The sequence below is a fragment of the Salvia hispanica genome, chromosome 4, assembly GCF_023119035.1.
Source record: "Salvia hispanica cultivar TCC Black 2014 chromosome 4, UniMelb_Shisp_WGS_1.0, whole genome shotgun sequence".
Lineage (NCBI taxonomy): Eukaryota > Viridiplantae > Streptophyta > Magnoliopsida > Lamiales > Lamiaceae > Salvia > Salvia hispanica.
Window position 1 is genome coordinate 38197566 of NC_062968.1, and position 20895 is coordinate 38218460.

The window sequence follows — 20895 nt, forward strand, 5'->3', positions numbered from 1 at the left end:
TTAATAATAAGGAAATAAAGTAAGAGTATTAATTTATGAAGTGATGAAAATTTAAAAGTGGAGTAGCTTTTGGCTTAACCAACCAATCAAGCCATCTCTTTCCAAAACTTTTGACATAGTAAGAGAGAGTACTAGTATTGTTTTTTGTGAGTAAATAAATTAAAGCAAAGGGGGTTGGGTTGGGGTTATTTGGTACTATAAAAGCTTAACACTATTGCTCCATTTCTCATTCCTCATCTCCCCAGTTGTACTTGTAGGGCATCATTCATTTTCACACAAACATAAGTATATACTCCACAAAGAGAGACAGATTGTGTGTGGCGATGGAGATGGAGAAAGAATCAAGATTCAAAAGGATTTGTGTTTTCTGCGGCAGCAGTTCTGGCAGGAAACCAAGCTATCAAGAAGCTGCTGTCGACTTGGGAAAACAACTGGTAATCACACTATAATTTAAAAAAAAAAAGAAACCTTTTTTACCTTTGTGTGTGTGAGTGAGTACAGTTTCTTCTCTTGAAAAATACAGTATTTTGTGATCAATAACGAAACAAACAAAATTGTCTCAGCATTGCTGATTTCTGACAAGTAGTTTCTGTCTTTTATTCTCTCATTCATAGGAGTATTATTTATGTCACAATATAATTCTTTGTTGATAATGAATACAAGTTTGAGTATTCTCTCATGAAATCTGCATTTAGAGAGAGAGAGAGAAAGCTGCTAGCTGTAATCTGTCTGTAGTTGGGAGCAGCCTTCTTGCGTGATCTCAATTTGTTTATAGTAAAATAAAAATAAAAGAGTGCCTTTGAACGGGGAACCAAACGTGCCCTATCGAAATGATGACTGTCTCAAGCGTGTTCCGTTTCGCCCCCATTACCATTTACCAATCCTTGCCTTGGTCGTTTCCATTTCTTCATGCACGTATAATTAAACAATCTCATCATTTTTTATTAATTTTAATATAAATAAGTATAACTAAGTAGGAGTATATTCTTCATCTACAATGTGGAGTATGATGTTGAAGCGATGTGTAATTGTTTTGATTATTAAATGGGAAGGTGGAGAGAAGGATTGATTTGGTGTATGGAGGTGGAAGCGTGGGTCTGATGGGTCTTGTTTCTCAGGCAGTTCATGATGGTGGGCGCCATGTTCTAGGGTATGTCTCTCTCTCTCTCTCTCTCTTTCTCTCTCACACATATATACTACTGACTATGTGTGTTGTAGGATGTGTCAAATAAAGAGGGGAAAGAATCATCAACATCATTTCTCCCTCATAATTCCCATCTTTTGTTTCTCTAGTTATTTATCATAATAATAAAAGACCATGCAACTCTGTCTATCTAGTCTCCTTACCACCCAAAGGCAGACATCATGGGATCAAATGCTTCTTTTCTATTATCAATGCGTCTTCTCTATTTTATTACCTTTATTACAAACATACCGACTTGTCTTTTACTATCATTTCAAGGAAATTATTATGTTAATTGCTGTCGTAATCTTGGTCTTATGATATTAGTTGCAAGTGTAAAAGGATTGGATAGTGCCAAAATGTGCATCTAAAACTTGGTTACTTAATCTAGTACTCCCTCCGTCCCAAGGTATTAGACCAACTTTCCTTTTTGGGATGTCCCAACATATTAGACTCATTTCCTTTTTTAGCAAAAAAAAACATCTATCTTATTTTATTCTCCACCTACTTTTTTCTCTCTTCTCTCCTCTACTTTTTCCCTCTCTCATACTTTACTCTCTCCACTTTAACTATTTAAATATTAATTCCTTAAATCATGTGTCCAAAAGAAGTGAGTCTAATACTCTGGGACGGAGGGAGTAAATGATTGTGTCTTTATTTGGAAAACATTACCTAATTCAAGGGTTTGTGATTGTGTTGCAGAGTTATTCCAAGAACTCTTATGCCTCGAGAGGTAGCATTTATTATGTGTATGATCATTTTTGAGTTGGTTTCTTGTCATATGCCAATAATACTATTGAAAATGTGTTGTAGATCACGGGCGAAACTGTAGGAGAAGTACGAGCTGTGTCCGATATGCATCAGAGGAAGGCAGAGATGGCGCGACAAGCTGATGCTTTCATCGCCCTTCCTGGTATACGATGCACACTAGATTTTTTATCATCTAAATTGGTTTTCAAAGTTGGATTTTGATGAGATTCCTTCCTTTTAGGTGGTTATGGCACTCTTGAAGAGTTGCTTGAAGTCATCACTTGGGCTCAACTAGGCATTCATCGTAAACCAGTAATTAAATCTACTCCTTTCTTCTTAATTCATACTAATGATATAAATTTAGTAGTGTAACAAGGTAATGATTCAAAATAAGGGAGACAAAAGACATTACTACTATCACCTTAATAATGTAGTTTTGGATAAACAGAGAGGCAATGAGATAGATGTCTTCTTTTATTTTGACTATATGCTATGATGTTAAGCCCTTTTAAATATTTGGAAGCCATTTGTTTATAATTTTGGTCAAAAGTGGGATATTCTTCAACAATGTGGAACTTGCTCTTCACATGGAGAGATCGGACAAGATTTGGTACTAGCAATGATTCATGGTTTGAATAGTTAGAGAATCCCTCTACGAATTGTAGAAAAAAATATAAAGTTTCAGAAAAAGGGATGATGATTAATTAGTGGTCAAAGGAAGGAAATTGTATGGGTGTTTGATTAATGTGGTTTAAGCATATGATTAGGCGGTGATTAATGTAGTATAATGATGTGAAAACGCAGGTGGGGCTGTTGAATGTGGAAGGTTACTATAATTCCTTGTTATCTTTCCTTGACAAGGCCGTTGATGAAGGCTTTATCTCCCAAACCGCACGTCGAATTATTGTGTCTGCCCCGACCGCCAAACAGTTGGTCCTAGAGCTCGAGGTAATATAACTAAACGAGGTGCCTAGTGCCAAAGGTTTCGGATTTAAATCTGTCATGACATAGTCTTTAAATTTATGTTCATTTATGAAAAAAAAAAGAAGCTAAACTGAGTTGAATTATGTCATGCTTGACTATACCATTGTGAAAGTTCTAAATTAATTTATTTTAAATTTATAAATTGTAGGAGCATATTCCGGAATGTGATGAAATTGCGTCGAAATTGATATGGGAAGAGGTGGAAATGATGAATTACTTGCCTGAATCAAATGTGCCAACGTGATTAATGAGGGAATATGGGCTTCGACTTTTGGCTTTGGAATTTTCTTGACTTTGTAGTATATATACGAACTACTACTATATTTTGATGCACAGTAACTACCACTTTTTTCTTTTCTTTTTTTTGTACTTTTGTAACTCTCCCCGCAACCTTAAAGTTGTAAACGTATTGGGGGAAAGTGGAAAGAAAAAAAAAATACTCCTACTACGTTTAATTGTTCTACTTATACAATGGTTTTACTACTACATTTTAACATGTCTAATGTAATTTTCTGGGCATCTTGTTCATTTTTATTATTGTATTTGTATTAACCCACATGATTGTTTTATTCCATAACAATAGTATACGTACAGTACTATTAACTTCGTATATATGGTTAATTTTCCATTTCTAACAACCAAAAGTTTAGATATTAGATGAACTCAATACGAAGATGAATTCAAATACATCTCATATTTTACTTGGCTTAATATATTACATTATATACTGTGAATGGAATATAACCTAAGGTCCTTTAGGATTTGTTTTTTTTGGTTTATTGACATAATTTGTATTCTTTCTGTGGAGCTAACTAAGACAAAATCTATCTATATCTCCCCAAAAAGATAAGTTTATATGCTCCAAACATAGTCATAAAATCTATCCATATCTATCTAGTCATTTAAAGTAAACATGCCCTTAATGTTTATGGAAAATACCAATTTACAACAGAAGTTTGTGATTTTAGTGACTAGTACCCTTTTCTAAAATTATAAAATATTGATTTAAAGAACTTATATTCAAATTTGAAATTTATGTCTTCATAATTAAAACCAAATCTTATTCAAACCTTTGACCTAAAATAATTAAAAAATAAAAAGATATAGTGCGTGTTTAATAAGTTAGTAATACCAAGATAAAGAATTATATATGGAAATTTCTAATTGTTTGATATCATAGTTAAGCTTAATTCAAAGCTCAATATAAGATAAGGGCTCTTTCTAATTTTACTAAAATTATAACTTTAACCATGTTTATGTAACCCACGAATTTGTCAAGTTAAACCATGTTATTTAATATGCTATACAAATTTAGATAATTTTTGTTCTATCAAACATAACGAAAAAAATCATATCTTTGTATAAATTGACATGAAGGCCGTATTTCTTATCTTATTTTATCAAACGAGTCCTTAATCTTGATGGATGGTGGCATTGGAAAGTGAGAAAAAAATGACTTAGTGATATTTTTCATTTACCAAACACATGTGATTTTTGATTTTTTTTCAAGAGATCTAACCATATATTATTATAGAGATTAAATTTTAAGCTCACCCTTGAAACAACTGATATTTTCAAGTAAAAATTTATGATCTTAGACATATAAGCCCATTAAGCCTTTTTATTTCTAATATTGGCTAATTGTACTTCATTTCAGACCAAGATGTGGATTGTAGAGTAATAATAAGACAATGGAACATTATACATGCGACAGCCTTGCTGCGTTCTACATTGATGTCACTGGAAAACAACTGCGAAATCCATCGAATTCAATAAAAAACAATTTGCGCAACAAATGTTTTCGATGACATCTCTCTCACACACAAAACGAATAACATTAGTATCAGGAGCTGTTTATATTGCAGCAAAGTACTCCTTGCTGAGCTTAGGGTCTGGTTTCATTGATTTCTCCCCAGGCTTCCATCCAGCTGGGCAGACCTCATCCGGGTTATCCTGCACAAACTGCAAAGCCTGCACAACCACCAACCACCACATTTAGATGGACATAGAGAGAGGGAGAGAGAGATTGTTCTAGTGTGATATAGTACCTGGAGTGTTCTCAGCGTCTCATCCACACTGCGACCAATAGCAAGATTGTTGATGGTGGAGTGTTGAATAATTCCCTCCTTGTCGATGATGAATAGTCCTCTCAAAGCAATTCCCTGATAAAGACAGCATCACATATGATGCAAAGATTTAGAATACTGCTAAATAGCTGCAGTTCTTTGTTCATATGTTACGTTGGTCAAATTTCAGGAAATAAATTGGCTGTTAGTGACATCTTATAATGAGTAATAAACAACTGAACGAGAGGTTGATTGGTATAACTAAACTCAACATCGCCACAAAGATATAAACAAGCTCCATTCATATCTGGAAACTCTGAAAGAGGTCAGCAATTTAACATCCTGAGTTAGATTAGTAACATAATTGTTAAAATAGTTACTGAACCAACTGCATGCAGACTTCCAAGAGTTTTGGGATAAAAAAAGTCGGTCTTTTCTGTAACTCAAATTCCTTTGTCTCGCTCAGATACAAAATAACAAATCATACCAGGCTGGCAATAAGAAAACATAAATTGAAGTTGATCTAATCAAGCATTGTTGAATCAACTAATATTCTGTGCGGGACCAAACAAATAGAAAATTATGATAGCAACAATGTTAAACACATACCTGATCCGGGATCAGCACGCCATACGATTTTGAAATTGATTTGGTCACATCGGAAATTAAAGGATACGCTAGATCACCCAAACCTCCAGACTTTCTGTCAGTTTGAACCCATGCAAGGTGGGAAAACTACAGTAAAATTAAACGACCAGTCAATGCAAAGTTGAATCCATCCGGATTCTACGAGAATTATCTAGAGAATGCAACACTTAGGACCAATACATCGAGAAAGCTGAAGAATAATAACGAGCACAGAAAATCCAAGACTTATCAGTTATTGTAAATGCAGACATAAAAAAGTAACATAAAATACCATCATGCTGTGAATGGGAAAATCTAGACAATATTTAACATGTTGAAAGCACTACATACCACACTGTCGACAGATACACCCAATATTTCTGTGTTCAACTTCTCAAATTCTCCATGGCGATCACTGAAAGCAGTGATCTCTGCAAGAGGAACAATAGATAAGGGGAACTGCCGGAAATACCAGTTTAATGACAGCCAAAATGTTAACAAGGCAGGTTTGGACGTACCAGTGGGGCAAACAAAAGTGAAATCCAATGGATAGAAAAAGAGAATAACATATTTCTTCTTAAAATAGTCAGAGAGTTTAACCTGCAGAAAGAGAAACTCATCCATTTGAGAATTATGGATATTTAAACCCATTCACCAACTAATTTTGCATTTGGATTTAGAATTGGGAGTGCAGCATTCGACATTATAATGAATTTCTGACATTTGTTGTACAAATTCTGAGTAATATTCAGATGATACCTGGGGATAAATCCACCTAATGTTTAAAATATTTTGATTCATTTTCTCAGATTCGAATAACATAGCATTAGTTAATACAATAGCAGAATATATACCTTGAAGGTTCAGTTTGAATATATTCTGATGAAAAAAAGCTTCTTTGCAAACAAAAGCAACTATAAAATGTACTCCACATAAACAGATACCTTAAGAAATGATGAAGCAGTGTTACCTGGACAAATTCCTGATCGAAAACAGCTTCTGCCTCAAAATCTGGAGCTACATTTCCAACTAAAGGAAGTTCACTCTGCAAAAAGGAGATAAATACATCAGCAAAAATAGATCAGTTAACAGTTAACACTCACAACTCCCAAATCATCAAAGGCAAGTCTCGCGGTGTGAATTTAGAGCACATTGGTTCCGTTTTCATTCATAACCTCCCACATTTTACAAATTGAGCCAAACATAACACAATTATCAGATAAAATAGCAATAAATAGTCAACCCTAAAGTTAAACATGAAAATGAGAATAAAAAGGCAATTGGATAGAAAGGGGAATGCTAAGGATGAAAAGAAATACTACTCCATATTCTATGAGCTCAAACCAATTATAAAACCAGATATTAAAACAATGCTAGCTTAAACCCTATAAATTCAATACAAACAGACGCAACTGAAATTGAAAGCGCATATCCGTATGTAACAGCTAAAGTGAATGTGAAAGGCAAACTTACGGCACGAACAGCCAAACTCCGGCGTCTGGAGACGGAAGGGAGAGAGCGAGTGGCACGTGGCACGACGGGCCTGCCGGCGAACGAGGAGGGAAGGGAAACGGGCCGCAGAGAAACGGGCTTTTGGGAAGAGACACAAGCTTTGGGATTGAGATTGGATGAGATGATAGCAGCCACTGAAGCACCAGCTGAGCACGCCATTGTTGCTGAATTAGGGGCTTTCACTATCTCACTCACTCTACAGTGTTGAATATAAATAGATGAATAGTTTGGGATCTAAAGGTGGAGACTTGTTGTAGAGGAGCAATACAAGATAACGGAACTGCGTCGTTTTGTTGTGAGTATTTTGGGCTGGGCTGGGCTGGGCCTTTCCGCAGTTTGGTCCTAGTTTTGTCTTCCATCACAGTAAAATTGATTTATTCTGTTTATTAATGTTTTAAAAATCGGACAGCTAATAAAATTGATCAAGTTATTAATTTATTTGTCTTATTGCAAGGGATTGATATTTTATGTTTAGTTGTCTTATTGCAAGTGAAATTTTTTTTAGCTAACAGTAATCTTTTTTTATCTTTTACATTTTATTCTGCAATCTTTATTCTACTTTTATCTTTCTATTTTATATTCTCCATACTTTATTTTATCTCTATTTAATTCAATAAATATTACTCCCTCCGTCCACAAAAAATAGATCACTTTTGTCATTTTGGAACGTCCACAAAAAATAGATCATTTTCTAAAAATAGAAAGTTTATCTCTTATACTTTACTCACTTTTTCTCCCTATCTTTCTTATTTTACCTACTTTTTCTCCTCATCTCTCTTACTTTATCAATTCTACATTAAAACTCATGCCGAATAACAATAGATCTATTGTTTATGGACGGAGAGAGTATTTTTTAAATTTATATGCGCAACAAAACTCAGTCACTCTAAGTGAGACAGATGGAATTATAACAAATATTATCATTTACTCTCTTTGTTTGTCCTTATTTTTCGTTTTGATTTGTTCACAGATTTTAGGAGGAGTTGTTAGAAGGTGAAAGTACAGAGAAAAAGGTATTTCAGTTGAATATTTTATGAGAGAGGAAAGAAAATATAAATATAGAAAGTTGACATCTTGATGTAGTTATAGAAGATAAGACTTGGAGGCTAAGCAAGTTATATTTTAGGTTTTATTTATTTTCTAGTTAATAGAATTAGTCGATGGAAAAATATTAGAAGTAATTGTTTTTCCTTCTATTAAATTAGATTTTCCTTTTTGTTTATTTTCTTTTAGTTTTATTTTCCATAAGTTTAGGATTTCCCTTCGCTTTGCCTATATAAAGGCCTCATTGTTGAACTAAAAAGACATACTTTTGAATATTAATTTTAGATGAGTTTTTATACTCTAGAGTTCTCAATTTATTGAGTTCTTATTTCTAACAGTTTAGTCATTTTTATACGTTTCTGCACCACATCTTCAGCGGGACAAACTAAAAAAGGCAAGGCTGGCATCTTGAACGAGACTGGATGGAGTATTTTTTTAATTTTGCAATTTTATTTTTAGAATTTTAATCTATAGTTTTTGATATTTTATTTAAGTGTTTTAAATGAATTGTTTTTAATTAATTGTCATTTTTAATTGAAGAAATTACCATGAATAATTAAGAATAGATGGTTAGGTCGTTAGGACTTGGGAGATAAGAGCATCCACAATGGATGCCCAATCGCGCGTCCGATCGGCCGAGATCGGGCTCGGGCGTGGTCGGGCATCCATTGCAGGCGTCGGTCGCGACCGATCGCCCGCCCGATCGATCGGGCGCCCATTGCGTCACAACGCCCGTGCCCGATTTAAAATTTTTTTTTATAAAAAAATCAATTTTTAATTATAAAAACCAATTTTTAATATTAAAAAATCATTTTTTAACTTGAAATAAAAAAAACTATAATTTCACAACGATCCGTACTAAAAGACGGATCCATGAATTAGTGAGCAAGTTCTGCATTACTTGAGTAAACCTTTTATAGATAGGTTTTCAACTCTAACTTTCATTGTGACTTCGATGTGGGACAAATGATAGTTTTATAGATAGGTTTTCAACTCCAAATTTCTTTGTGATTTCGATGTGGGACAATTAGTTTTACACGAGTTTTTTTTTGCTTTATGTAAAAATTTGTTTGATTTCATTACATAATCTAGGTTAGCCTAATGATAAATGTATCTTGTTAAATTATAGAGTTTGTGTGTTCAAGCCCCAAACTCAACATATTTTTTTTTATTATACTTTTCTCATTTTATTTGATTAATGTAAGTGTTTTATTTAAATTTATTGTGTTCTATAATAGTGTATTTATATTTTGCTATTTTTTATTTGATTAAAATTAAATATGAAATTTACAAATTCTTTTTTTAAAATTAAGTAATGCATGATTTTCATTTAATTTAGTATTTAATTTTTTTATTTATAATATGTGAAAATATAAAAAAAATAATATTAAAATTAAAATGAGAAATGAATAAGAGATAGGGCATCCACTAGGGCTCTACCATTGTAGAAAGATAGGACATGCTGATGTGGCAACCATTAGGGCTCTCACTAGGGCTTCCACTAGGGCATCCATTGTGGATGCTCTAAATAATTGCCAAAAGTTGTGAGGTGGAGTATGATATGAGACCCATACATAACTTAGATAAAAGATGGATAAGAGATTCATTTCAGACCAAGATGTAGACTGTAGAGCAATAAGACAATGGAACATTAGACACAACACATCCTTGCCGCATTCTACATATATATCACTGGAAAACAACAGCAAATCCATCGAATTCCATTATTTGCGCAACAAATGTTTTCAATGACCTCTCTCCTACAAAACGAATAACATCAATAACTGGGAGCTGTTTATATTGCAGCAAAGTACTCCTTGCTGAGCTTAGGGTCTGGTTTCATTGATTTCTCCCCAGGCTTCCATCCAGCTGGGCAGACCTCATCCGGGTTCTCCTGCACAAACTGCAAAGCCTGCACAACCACCAACAACCACATTTAGAAGAACACAGAGAGGGAGAGAGAGATTGCTCTAGTGTGTGTTATAGTACCTGAAGTGTTCTCAGTGTCTCATCCACACTACGACCAATAGCAAGATTGTTGATGGTGGAGTGTTGAATAACTCCCTCCTTGTCGATAATGAACAGTCCTCTCAAAGCAATTCCCTGATACAGACAGCATGACATATGATGCAAAGATTTAGAGGACTACTAAACAGCTGCAGTTCATTGTTCATATGTTACTTTGGTCAAATTTCAGGAAATAACAAACAGCTCCTTGAGAGGTTGATGGGTATGGCTAAATTCGACATCACCAAAAGATATAAAATAAGCTCCATTCATATTCGATAACTCTGAAAGATTGCTTTGGGTTGTAGTCGGCAATTTAACATCCTGAGCTAAAATAGTAACATAATTGGAAAAAGTCGGGTTTTTTCTATAACTCATTTTCCTTTGTCTTGCTCGGATACAAAATTACGAATCATGCCAGGCTTGCAATAAGAAAACATAAATTTAACAGAATTGATAACTTGAAGTTTACTAATATTTGTGCGGGACCAAACAAATAGCAAACGCGATAGCAACGATGTTCAACACATACCTGATCTGGGATTAGCACGCCATATGATTTTGAAATTGATTTGGTCACATCAGAAATTAAAGGATACGCCAGATCACCCAAACCTCCAGACTTTCTGTCAGTTTGAACCCATGCAAGGTGGGAAAACTACAGTGAATTTAAACGACCAGTCAATGCAAAGTTGAATCCATCCAGATTCTACAAGAATTATCTAGAGAGAGTGCAACACTCGAAGCCAATACATCCAGAAAGCTGAAGAATAAAAATGAGCACAGAAAATCCAAGACTTATCAGTTGCTATAGATGCAGACATAAAATACCATCATGCTGTGCATGTGAAAATCTGGACAATATTTTACATGTTGAAAGCACTACATACCACACTGTCGACAGATACACCCAAAATTTCTGTGTTCAACTTCTCAAATTCTCCATGGCGGTCACTGAAAGCAGTGATCTCTGCAATAAAAATGATAGATAAGTGAAACTGCCTAAAATACCAGTTTAATGACAACCAACATAGGAACAAGGCAGGTTGGGACGTACCAGTGGGGCAAACAAAAGTGAAATCCAACGGATAGAAAAAGAGAATAACATATTTCTTCTTAAAATAGTCAGAGAGTTTAACCTGCAGACAGAGAAACACTTATCCATTAGAGAATTCTAGATGTTTAAACCCGTTCGCCAAACTAATTTTACATTTCGACTGAGAATAATGAGTGTAGCATTCAACATTATAATGAATATCTGACATTTGTTGCACAAATTTTTAGTACTAATCAGATAATAGCTGGGGATAAATCCACCCAATGTTTGAAACATTTTAATTCATTTCTCATATTCAAATAACATAGCATAAGCATTACAACAATGTAATTTATACCTTGAAGGTTCAGTTTGAATATATTCTGATGAATAAAAGCTTCTTTGTAAACAAAAGCAACTATAAAATGTACATAAACAGACACCAAATTTAAGAAATGATGAAGCAGTGTTACCTGGACAAATTCCTGATCGAAAACAGCTTCTGCCTCAAAATCTGGAGCTACATTTCCAACTAGAGGAAGTTCACTCTGCAAAAAGGAGATAAATACATCACCAAAAAAAAAGATCAGTTAGAACTCCCAAATCAAAAAGGAAAGTCTCGTGGTGTGAATTTAGAGCTCATCGGTTCCATTTTCATTCATTAACTCCCTACAATTTACAAATTGAGCCAAACATAATAAAATATCACATAAAATAGCAATGAATAGTCAACCAAATGAGAATAGAAAGGCTAATGGATGGAAAGGGGAATGCTAAGGAAGAAAAAAAAAACTACACTCCATGAGCTCAAACCACTCAAAAAATATAATTTAAAACAATGCTAGCTTAAATTCAATAAATTAGATGCAAAATCTCAGACGCAACTGAAATCGAAAGCGCATTTCCGTATGTAACAGGTGGTAATCAAATGAGGACAACAGAAAATGAATGTGAACGGGCGAACTTACGGCACGAACAACCAAACTCCGGCGTCTGGAGGCGGAAGGGAGAGAACGAGTGGCATGGGACACGACGGGCCTGCCGGCGAACGAGGAAGGAAGGGAAACGGGGCGAAGAGAAACGGGCTTTTGGGAAGAAACACAAGCTTTGGGGTTGAGATTGGATGACATGATGGAAGCCATTGAAGCACTAGCTGAGCACGCCATTATTGCTGAATTGGGGGTTTTCACTCGCTCTCTCTACAGCGTTGAATAAATAGATGAATCGTCTGGAATCTAAAGGAGGAGACTTGGTTGAAAAGGAGCAAGAGAAGATAAGTGGTGGAACTGCGTCGTTTTGTGTGCGACTGTTGAGGGCTCGACCTTTCTTCCGTTGGTCGTAGTTGTCATCAATTATATACTACTCCTACTATTAAACATTGGTTCGATGAGTAAGTACTACGAAGTTATTAGTTGGGACTTATTATCATCTATCTATACATATATAAAAGATGAGTTTTGACCTTAATACTAAATATTTATTAATTTAAGGGCATAAATTTAAATATTTATAAGTTTAGGAATTTTGAGTAATTATAGTGATATGTTTAATTCCTATGATTTTAATCAACAATATAAATGTAAAGGTACAATTAATGTATTCAAATATGGTACTCATCATTTTGTAACTGCTTTCTACCCAAATAAATTAAAATTACTATCAAAACTTTAAGTTTTTATAATGATGGTAAGCAAAGTGTCAGTTACTAACGAAAATTGTATAAGCAAATTTCTATATTCTATAGTTATAAACGTATATTATAACTTTTCACAAAATGTCTTGTTACAACTTTTGAACATATAAATCTTTAATATTGTTATTGTGGAGCCTAAAGCCTAAACCCAATCATCTATAATTTAATTCATTTATAATAGCTTCTTTCTACTTTTTGCCTATAAATATGTATCATTTGTTACCTTATAATTCACATCCTCATTGCCTCCTCCCATAACATTACGAAATCTCAGCAAAAAGAAGAATATTTTCCGGTATGTTATTACTCTTTGCCAATGATAGTATCTTTATTTGAGTATATAGTAAGCGTTCTTTCTGTGTGACTAATATGTTCCTAACATTGTGATCTTACCAAAGGAAAAAATTGAAGTCATGGAATTAGCATTCCTACATGATCTAAAGCCTAGCAATAACTAAATCAGTCAACAGAGACCGGAGTGCGCATATTTTCTATGATCGTAAGTTATTTGTGTCATTACTTATTAAGTTTTTTTATTTATCCAAAACCATTGATTGTTACTATATTCTTTTTCCATGCAGACCAATAGGATTCAAGGAACATGTCTCGACACCTTACAAATTAAGCTTCGTGATCAAATTAGGGAGGGATCTATTATTTCTATTTTCAAATTTTTGTGAGAATATATATAGTCCATACCCCTATTATACAAACAAAATTATTATACCTCGGCAAGGTAGTTCGATCAGTCTTATACAACGTGCACATGTCAACATATTCTCAACCTTAATTTGCCGAGGTAGTTCGATCAGTCTTATACAACGTGCATATGTCAACATATTCTCAACCTTAATTTGTCACATTTTTTAACACATCCTTTACACACCATGTAAAATCACTCTTCGTAATGGCATTCTACAGTTTTTAAATTTGCCAAGAATTCAATACTATGGAACACAAACCCAACAAATTTCATTCAAAGATAAACAATTTTATTAAAAATGGACGGGTTTTCTTGGTTATTGATCACTTAATTGTACTTTTGTCATATACATTCAAGCCATAGTTTATTAGTATTATTGTTTTGGACTATAATATTAGTATAATTAATTTAATATATTGATAATAGCTTTTTTTTTACATATAATTGTGGAATAATTATTTCATATTTGTTTAGAACATTATTAATTTATGGAGTATACTATTGATGAAACTAAAATAAAGTTTACAAATTAAATGTAATATTAATAAGTAAATTTTTATAAAAATATATGTCACTCTATATTAAAACTCCTTCTGCCACATCATCTAGGATTAGAAATATAACTGTCACATTATTAAAACTGGACTAGTACTAGGACTAGCCACAATAAATAAAATTATAAAAAATAAATAAATTACAATCACGCAAAATACGGAATTAAATTTACGACACAAATACGGGAAAATGCAATAATTTTATTTAAATTAAAAAAAAGTATATTAAAAAAATTACATAATTAAAAAAAAAACCTCCTACTTCCACACACGAGCCCCGCCTCACTCCTCGTCGCCGTCGTCGCCGCTATCTAGGAATCCCAAATCTGCCGCATCTGAGTCCCCGGCGTCTCCCGCCTCCCTACGTGCGGCAGCCAAATCGGCCTGCATACTCTGGAGGAGATCAAGAAGAAACCCCTTCTCCACAGGGACAGTTGTCACCCGCCATTCACCTATGATTTTCCACATGTTCACCTGCGTTTGTTGACGCGCGAGGCGGGTGAGCTCAGCTGACGACTGGCCAGTAGGGGGGATGCCGACTGGACCTCCTGGGACCTGTGGGCGACTCTCCTAGCTCCCTGTTGCGCCCTCTTTTGACCAACCGAGCGAGTGCGGCAAGTAAACGATGGAGGGGATGGGAACTCCTGAGTAGGGGTGGGAATACGGATATCGTGTATTGGATTTACCCGTACCCGACCCGATATTCGCCGGATTTTGGATACCCAATATCCAATTTTATGAGATTGGGTTTGGGATTGGGTATTGAAATATAAGATAAATCGGGTATTGGATAACCCGAATGGATATTGGGTATTACTCGAAAATATACAATTTATTATTTTAATCATATTTTAAATTAGATTTAGTCATTTTGCATTAAATAATCTTATACTTTAAAATAAAAGTGTTCCATTTTTTTTTGTTTTATACTACAAAATAAATAAAACATTAAAGACATTAGTCAATTTAGATATTTCTATATTTTCATTAATATATAATATTCAATTTTATTATATTAGTTATTAACATATGTAAAGAGTCGGGTATTTGGGTACCGAATACGGACGGAGAAAGTGCAATGATAATTTCATTAAATAAAAAAAAAATAGTTAACAATTTTTTTTTTAACAAATTACATTATAAATATCAACGTGCACCCCTCCGCGTCCATAGCTCTTCAATTATATCGTTCTGGAGTCGAATATGAGCTTGTTGTTGGCGCATGTCGGCAAATGCACGGACCCGATCGGCCTCTCCATAGGGTATCCCCATACGTACATTGACGGTGGCCATGCCGTGGCTTGGACCGGCAGCATCGACATCATCATTGGCCTAATCAGTCAGTGTTGGACCTTCATTTTCGACAATCATGTTGTGCATGATAATACATGCGTACATGATATCAGCGATGCAGTCAATATACCACATCCGTGACGGACCCTTTACTGCCACACATCGAGCCTGGAGCACACCAAATGCCTGCTCCACATCCTAGCGCGATCCTCCTAATGTTGCGCAAAGTAGATCTTCTTATCTTCTACTGGGCATCTGATCGTCAAAAACCCGCACCATTTGATAAGTCAAAGTAGTATATAATCAATACCGTATGCTCAATGCTAACGTATGTAGATTAAGAAATAGTTATTTATCAAGACCTAGTCTTTCAATAGATAGCATAAAGACATGTCTTGTTGTTAGATCCATTCGGTGCTATATACCACACCAACGTCATCTTATTTCAGTAAGGCTTAGAAATAATCGGATTGACATTGCAACCTTTCACGATAGGTAGTCTAAGCCTATCTAGGTTGTGAAATTCTTCTTTTTCTTTTGCAAAGCATTGCATAGAACCGTCCGTGTTACCTTAAAGTGGACGACGCCCACAACCGGTCTACTAAGCAAAAGACTTAGACTTTGTTTGCTTCTTATACATTTAAATGTTTATAAAACATCTTATAAATGCATAAGCAAACACAATGTAATAATATACTGATTCTATTTGTGCGAAATTGCTCGAATAATACTGAATCGGGTTAAAAGTGGATTGTAGAGTTTTACGTATACAAGCAAGATTCTATTCGAGCGAAACTTGCTCGAAACATGCTTTTCAGTATACCAAACTTAACAGATAGAAACCTAGAGAGAGAGAGGGAAACTCGTTAAAATAAGTGGTGCGAATGAAATAAAGTTCAACGAGCCGTATATATAGAGTTTAAAAAAAATCAAAATTCAGGACGTCTGCCGGGACGTCCGTCGTGGCACCGCAATGGCGGACTTCCCGACGGACATCGCCGGAAGGCCGCAGATACCTCACATCCACGGCGGACGTCCGCATCCGCCTCTTCTAGCCTAATGGCGGACGTCCCGCACGGGTATCCGGCACGGCGGTCCAACGTCCGGCGGGAAGTCCACCATTGCGGATGCTCTAGTTCTCACTCTTTCTCTCTTGCAAAAATGTTCGGCTCCGGCAATCACCCCTCCGAGTCCCGCGAATGGAACCACGAATGGTTTGGGGCATCGCCATTCCCTTCGCCAGATACGAATTTTCTCGCCCCTCCCTTTTACCCAAGGTTTGCGAATTCCGAGTGGCTACCGGCCTTACCCGGTGAACGAGCAAGATGCCTCCGAGGGGCAATACGGGTGGGCACCCGAACAAGGCTCAAGAGGGAGCGCCTCGACGCCACCGGTGTCCCAAATTCTGAGTGGCGATTCCGGCAGTCGTGGCGCTCGTGGTGTCTGTGTCCGTACTCGTAGCAGTGCCGGTGACCCCAACGTCCGCACCCCGTACACTCCAGTCGAGATGGAGAAGGTATTCATGACCTATTTGAAAATCTCCAAAGATGAGAAGGTAGACACGAACCAAACCGAGGACATGTTTTATTTCCACGTCGCTTGCTTGTACAATGCCAGCCGACCGGCAAGAACTGTGGAGCGCAATGAAAGTATGTTGTGCAATGTCATTGAAAGAGCCAACGAACAAATCCAAAAGTTCCATGAGTATTATCTCCAGGAACAGCGGTCGGCAGGAGCGACACGAGCGGTTCCCGACGCCGGCAGCAAGGAAGGAAACAAGCGACGACCAACCGCCGTCGTGCCGTGACCCCAGCTGCACCGCCGGCTCCCGCTCCTTTGTGTCGCCTCCACCCCCCATCATCACGTTGTGGGCCCTTCTGGCTCAAGCCAAAATGGCCGATACGTCTCGGATGAGACCCGATCAACTTGATTCACATATTGCAATGATACGAGCTCTCCGATAACAATTGGGGATATCACCATGCGACTAGTCTTCTTTTAAATTTCCACGGATGTATTTTTTAGGATTTAATTATGTAATTTTTAATTTGTAGGATTTTAATTATGTAATTTTAATTTTTAGGATTTTAAATATGTAATTTTAATTTTTTTTAATTTGTAATTGTAGTTAGGAAATTTTTAATGCATCTTAATATTGTGGAAATGTTTTTATTTAAATTGAATAATAGAATGGTGGGACCCTTGAGCATGCTCTTGCGGAAGAGCATGAATATGGGTGTTGTGCTCTTGCGGAAGAACAGAGATTAAAAAATAAATAAAAGTGGGTCCGGGCCCATCCATGCAAGATCATGGATGTGTTTGCTTTTACTAAAAAGGAAAATGACTATTACTATGGAACGTACCAAAATGGCAAAATGACTCTATTACTATGGAATATGGAACGAAGGGAGTATCTCTTATCTTATCATTCATCTACCTAACACACTAAAAAAAAAATCATAATCTCTTTACCGAAAAAATGACTCAATTTATAAGAAACGGATGAGTATATATTATTTTATAAAATATTAGTAATATTTATTAATTGAAAAAAAAAATTACTATATGATAAATCAATTTAACTATTTTCCAATAATATACATGTAGAAAAGTTTTGGAGATACTAACAAAAATGTCATTGGAATTATTATAAAAATAAGTCATACTAACTTTTATTGTGTTTTTAAGGGATATTGGCAGGTAAAACTGTACATTTTCGCCAAATTTTAGTATTTTTCATGAACTTAAAATTGGTCTAAAATATAACAAACTTTATATTTTGTTTGTTATTTCTCAACTGACCGCTAATAATATATATCTTCGGCGTCTACGTCGGTAACTATGAAATATTATGATATTTAGACCACTTTTTAAATCGTGGCAAGTAGGATAAAAAAAACCATATAGAAAACCATATTGATTTAGTAGTGTCTACTAGGATTAAAAAAAACACGTAAGTTAATCGTGAAAAATAACAAACAAAATATAAAGTTTATGATATATTCAAAAGTTTACGAAAATTTCACAAATTAACCAAAGTTTATGATTTTAGGCCAATATCTCAATTTTTAATGCATAAAGTGAATGATTTTTTTTTTTTATATTTAACTTTTGCGAAGTTAAAAGGATTTTTAACTTATCACAGGTAGGGTAAGTGAAAAGTTTTTCGAATGTGATTCTAATTTTACAACTTCAACTATAAATATGATACGTTGGAACGTCAAATAACATTCTCTTGAAACATTTAATAAGAGCATCTGCAGCGATGCTTTTGGGGAAGAGCAGCCGTCGTGCCATTGGCGCAACGAGTACCAATGCGCCATGCTTGTCGTTGTGCTCTAGCCGACGGCACGGACGTGCTCGATAGCAAGAGTACTGCAGTGCCGAAGAGCATGGCTACGTGACGCCTCTGATAGAGCTCGTTTTTATTCTGTTAAATTTACTCTTTTTGGAAATTCATAAAAAATCGAAATTAATCTAGAAAAAAGAAAAACAAAAAAAAATCGGATTCCCAAAAATATAGCCGTTTATTTACCCTTTTTTCCAAATCTTTTGATTTTTTAAAATCTTTTTATCCCAAAATCATCTATAAATACACACATTCATCATTCATTCTTTACATCAAATTATCTCTAATTCATACTTCAAATTTTCTTTTATTATGAATTTAATTATGTAATTTTTAATTTTTAGAATTTTAATTATGTAATTTTTTAGTAATTTGTAATAGTATTTCGGGTATTTTTTGATGAATTTTAATATTGTAGAAATATTTTTAGTAATTGAAGTATTTAAATTGAATAATAGAATGGTGGGACCCTTGAGATGCTCTGGCGGAAGAGCATAAATGTGGTTGTTGTGCTCTTGCGGAAGAGTATGAAACTAAAAATAAATAAAGGTGGATCTGGGTTACATCCGAGATAGATATGGATGCTCTAATTTTGCCACTGAAATTAAAATAATTGTTTTCGTTCATAAATCATAGGAGTAATAAAAGCACTACTATTAGCTAAGAACTTTGTCTTTCCATTTCATTCTTCCAACACATTTTGCTGATTTTCAGCCTCAAAATTCAGCTATAGTTAAAAACTGAAATCCCTCACTCATTCAGGTGTCAGATTATCGAATCGATTTTCAACATTTGTGTTTAATTTGATTGCGGCAGCAATCGATTGATCAATAGATCAGGATTTTGTGCCGGTGTGACATGAGTTATAATGTTGGCGATGAGGAAGATCGTTGGTTCGTGGAGGATGCTGAACTTGGTCTAAACAAGGCAGCTGACACTTTGCAGGTAATTAAACTTGATCTAGCACCCTTTCGTTAAGTCCTAGAAACTTAATTGAATTTCAACTATGCAGGCCCAGAAAAGATATAATCCTTTGTCCTATAATAAAAGTTCTATTTGATTATGATACGAGTTTTAAAAAATATAAAGAAAGGTGGATTGAATAAATTAGTGGAATAGGTGTCCCACTTACATGTATTAGTTTTATAATAAAATGTGAGTGAAATAAGTTGGTAGAATATGAGGTTACTTATCATTTATAATAAAAGTGAAATAAGACTCTTATTGTTATCGAAATGGCAAAACATGATTATTATTGTGGGACAGAAGGAGTATATATTACATGACGAATGTCCTTGAAGGGATTGGTCTTATTGAAAAGAAGCTGAAAACCAGAATACACTGGAAGTAAGTGTGTTTAGAATGTTAGAACTATCATTAGATAATAAGTATCCTTATCAATACAGAGAATGACAATAATGGCAAGAGAATGAGCCTGATTACTTAATAGGCTACTTGATCCTTCCTGGACAAGTGGACGACAAGGATGGTGCTCTTCTGCATGTAAGTATGATGGAAAAGTTTGAAAAGGTGAATGGAGTTGAAGATTCAACAAATTTCCCTAATGCCTCAAGCAAGTTGAGAGGCACATCAGAACTTAGCACTCGAGCGATCATCAATAGCATATGGTACACCACAGTTTGAAACTCAGACACAAGATAGCCATAAACTTAACAATTGTGCATGATTCTAAAGATGTTTTCTACTGTTACGGAACGATTCAGACTACTGGCTTTTATCAGATGCAGCAGGCATCAGGCTGACAGACTTGTGGAAGACAGATAGTAACATTCTACCAATTCTCTTAATACTTTTAATTTTCTTTTAAAATGAATCTTGCTCAGAAGCAAAATTCTTTTTATCTTATGCAGCTGGTGTGGAGTGGAATGATGTAAATATGCTTGAAGAGGAGTTGGAAATGGCTGCTATTGGCACACCAAAAGCACAGATTCCATCATCTGTTGATACTGTTGTACATCCTGTTGTTGATAATGTCCAACCTAGGTGATTCACTAGAATTTGTTGGGTGGGGAGGGAGGGGGCAAGAAGACTCCTATCCAATTCAGATAGTAGAAACACTTGTCATTTTGATGT

The 20895-nt window shown here is 35.1% G+C and overlaps 3 protein-coding genes and 1 long non-coding RNA gene across 4 annotated transcripts; 2 read left to right on the plus strand and 2 right to left on the minus strand.

Moving 5' to 3' along the window:
• Positions 1–246: 246 nt before the first annotated feature.
• LOC125223687 (cytokinin riboside 5'-monophosphate phosphoribohydrolase LOG7) lies at positions 247–3400 on the plus strand. Its single transcript, XM_048126941.1, has 7 exons — positions 247–434; positions 1053–1150; positions 1886–1916; positions 1997–2096; positions 2175–2245; positions 2738–2881; positions 3066–3400. The coding sequence occupies exons 1-7, from the start codon at positions 324–326 to the stop codon at positions 3159–3161; spliced, it is 651 nt and encodes a 216-aa protein (XP_047982898.1). The 5' UTR covers positions 247–323; the 3' UTR covers positions 3162–3400.
• Positions 3401–4583: 1183 nt separating this feature from the next.
• Positions 4584–7338, minus strand: LOC125223708 (2-Cys peroxiredoxin BAS1, chloroplastic-like). The gene is made up of 7 exons (XM_048126971.1): positions 7084–7338; positions 6581–6655; positions 6129–6210; positions 5962–6041; positions 5593–5718; positions 4966–5079; positions 4584–4888 (listed from the first exon to the last, which is right to left on the minus strand). The coding sequence occupies exons 1-7, from the start codon at positions 7279–7281 to the stop codon at positions 4772–4774; spliced, it is 792 nt and encodes a 263-aa protein (XP_047982928.1). The 5' UTR covers positions 7282–7338; the 3' UTR covers positions 4584–4771.
• A 2407-nt stretch (positions 7339–9745) lies between these two features.
• Positions 9746–12515, minus strand: LOC125224574 (2-Cys peroxiredoxin BAS1, chloroplastic-like). The gene is made up of 7 exons (XM_048127993.1): positions 12178–12515; positions 11683–11757; positions 11231–11312; positions 11064–11143; positions 10706–10831; positions 10156–10269; positions 9746–10078 (listed from the first exon to the last, which is right to left on the minus strand). Exons 1-7 carry the CDS (start codon positions 12373–12375, stop codon positions 9962–9964), a joined length of 792 nt encoding a protein of 263 aa, XP_047983950.1. The 5' UTR covers positions 12376–12515; the 3' UTR covers positions 9746–9961.
• A 6990-nt stretch (positions 12516–19505) lies between these two features.
• LOC125220164 lies at positions 19506–20826 on the plus strand. Its single transcript, XR_007176327.1, has 3 exons — positions 19506–19746; positions 20208–20585; positions 20673–20826. It is a non-coding gene; the product is annotated as an uncharacterized LOC125220164 (long non-coding RNA).
• Positions 20827–20895: the final 69 nt, after the last annotated feature.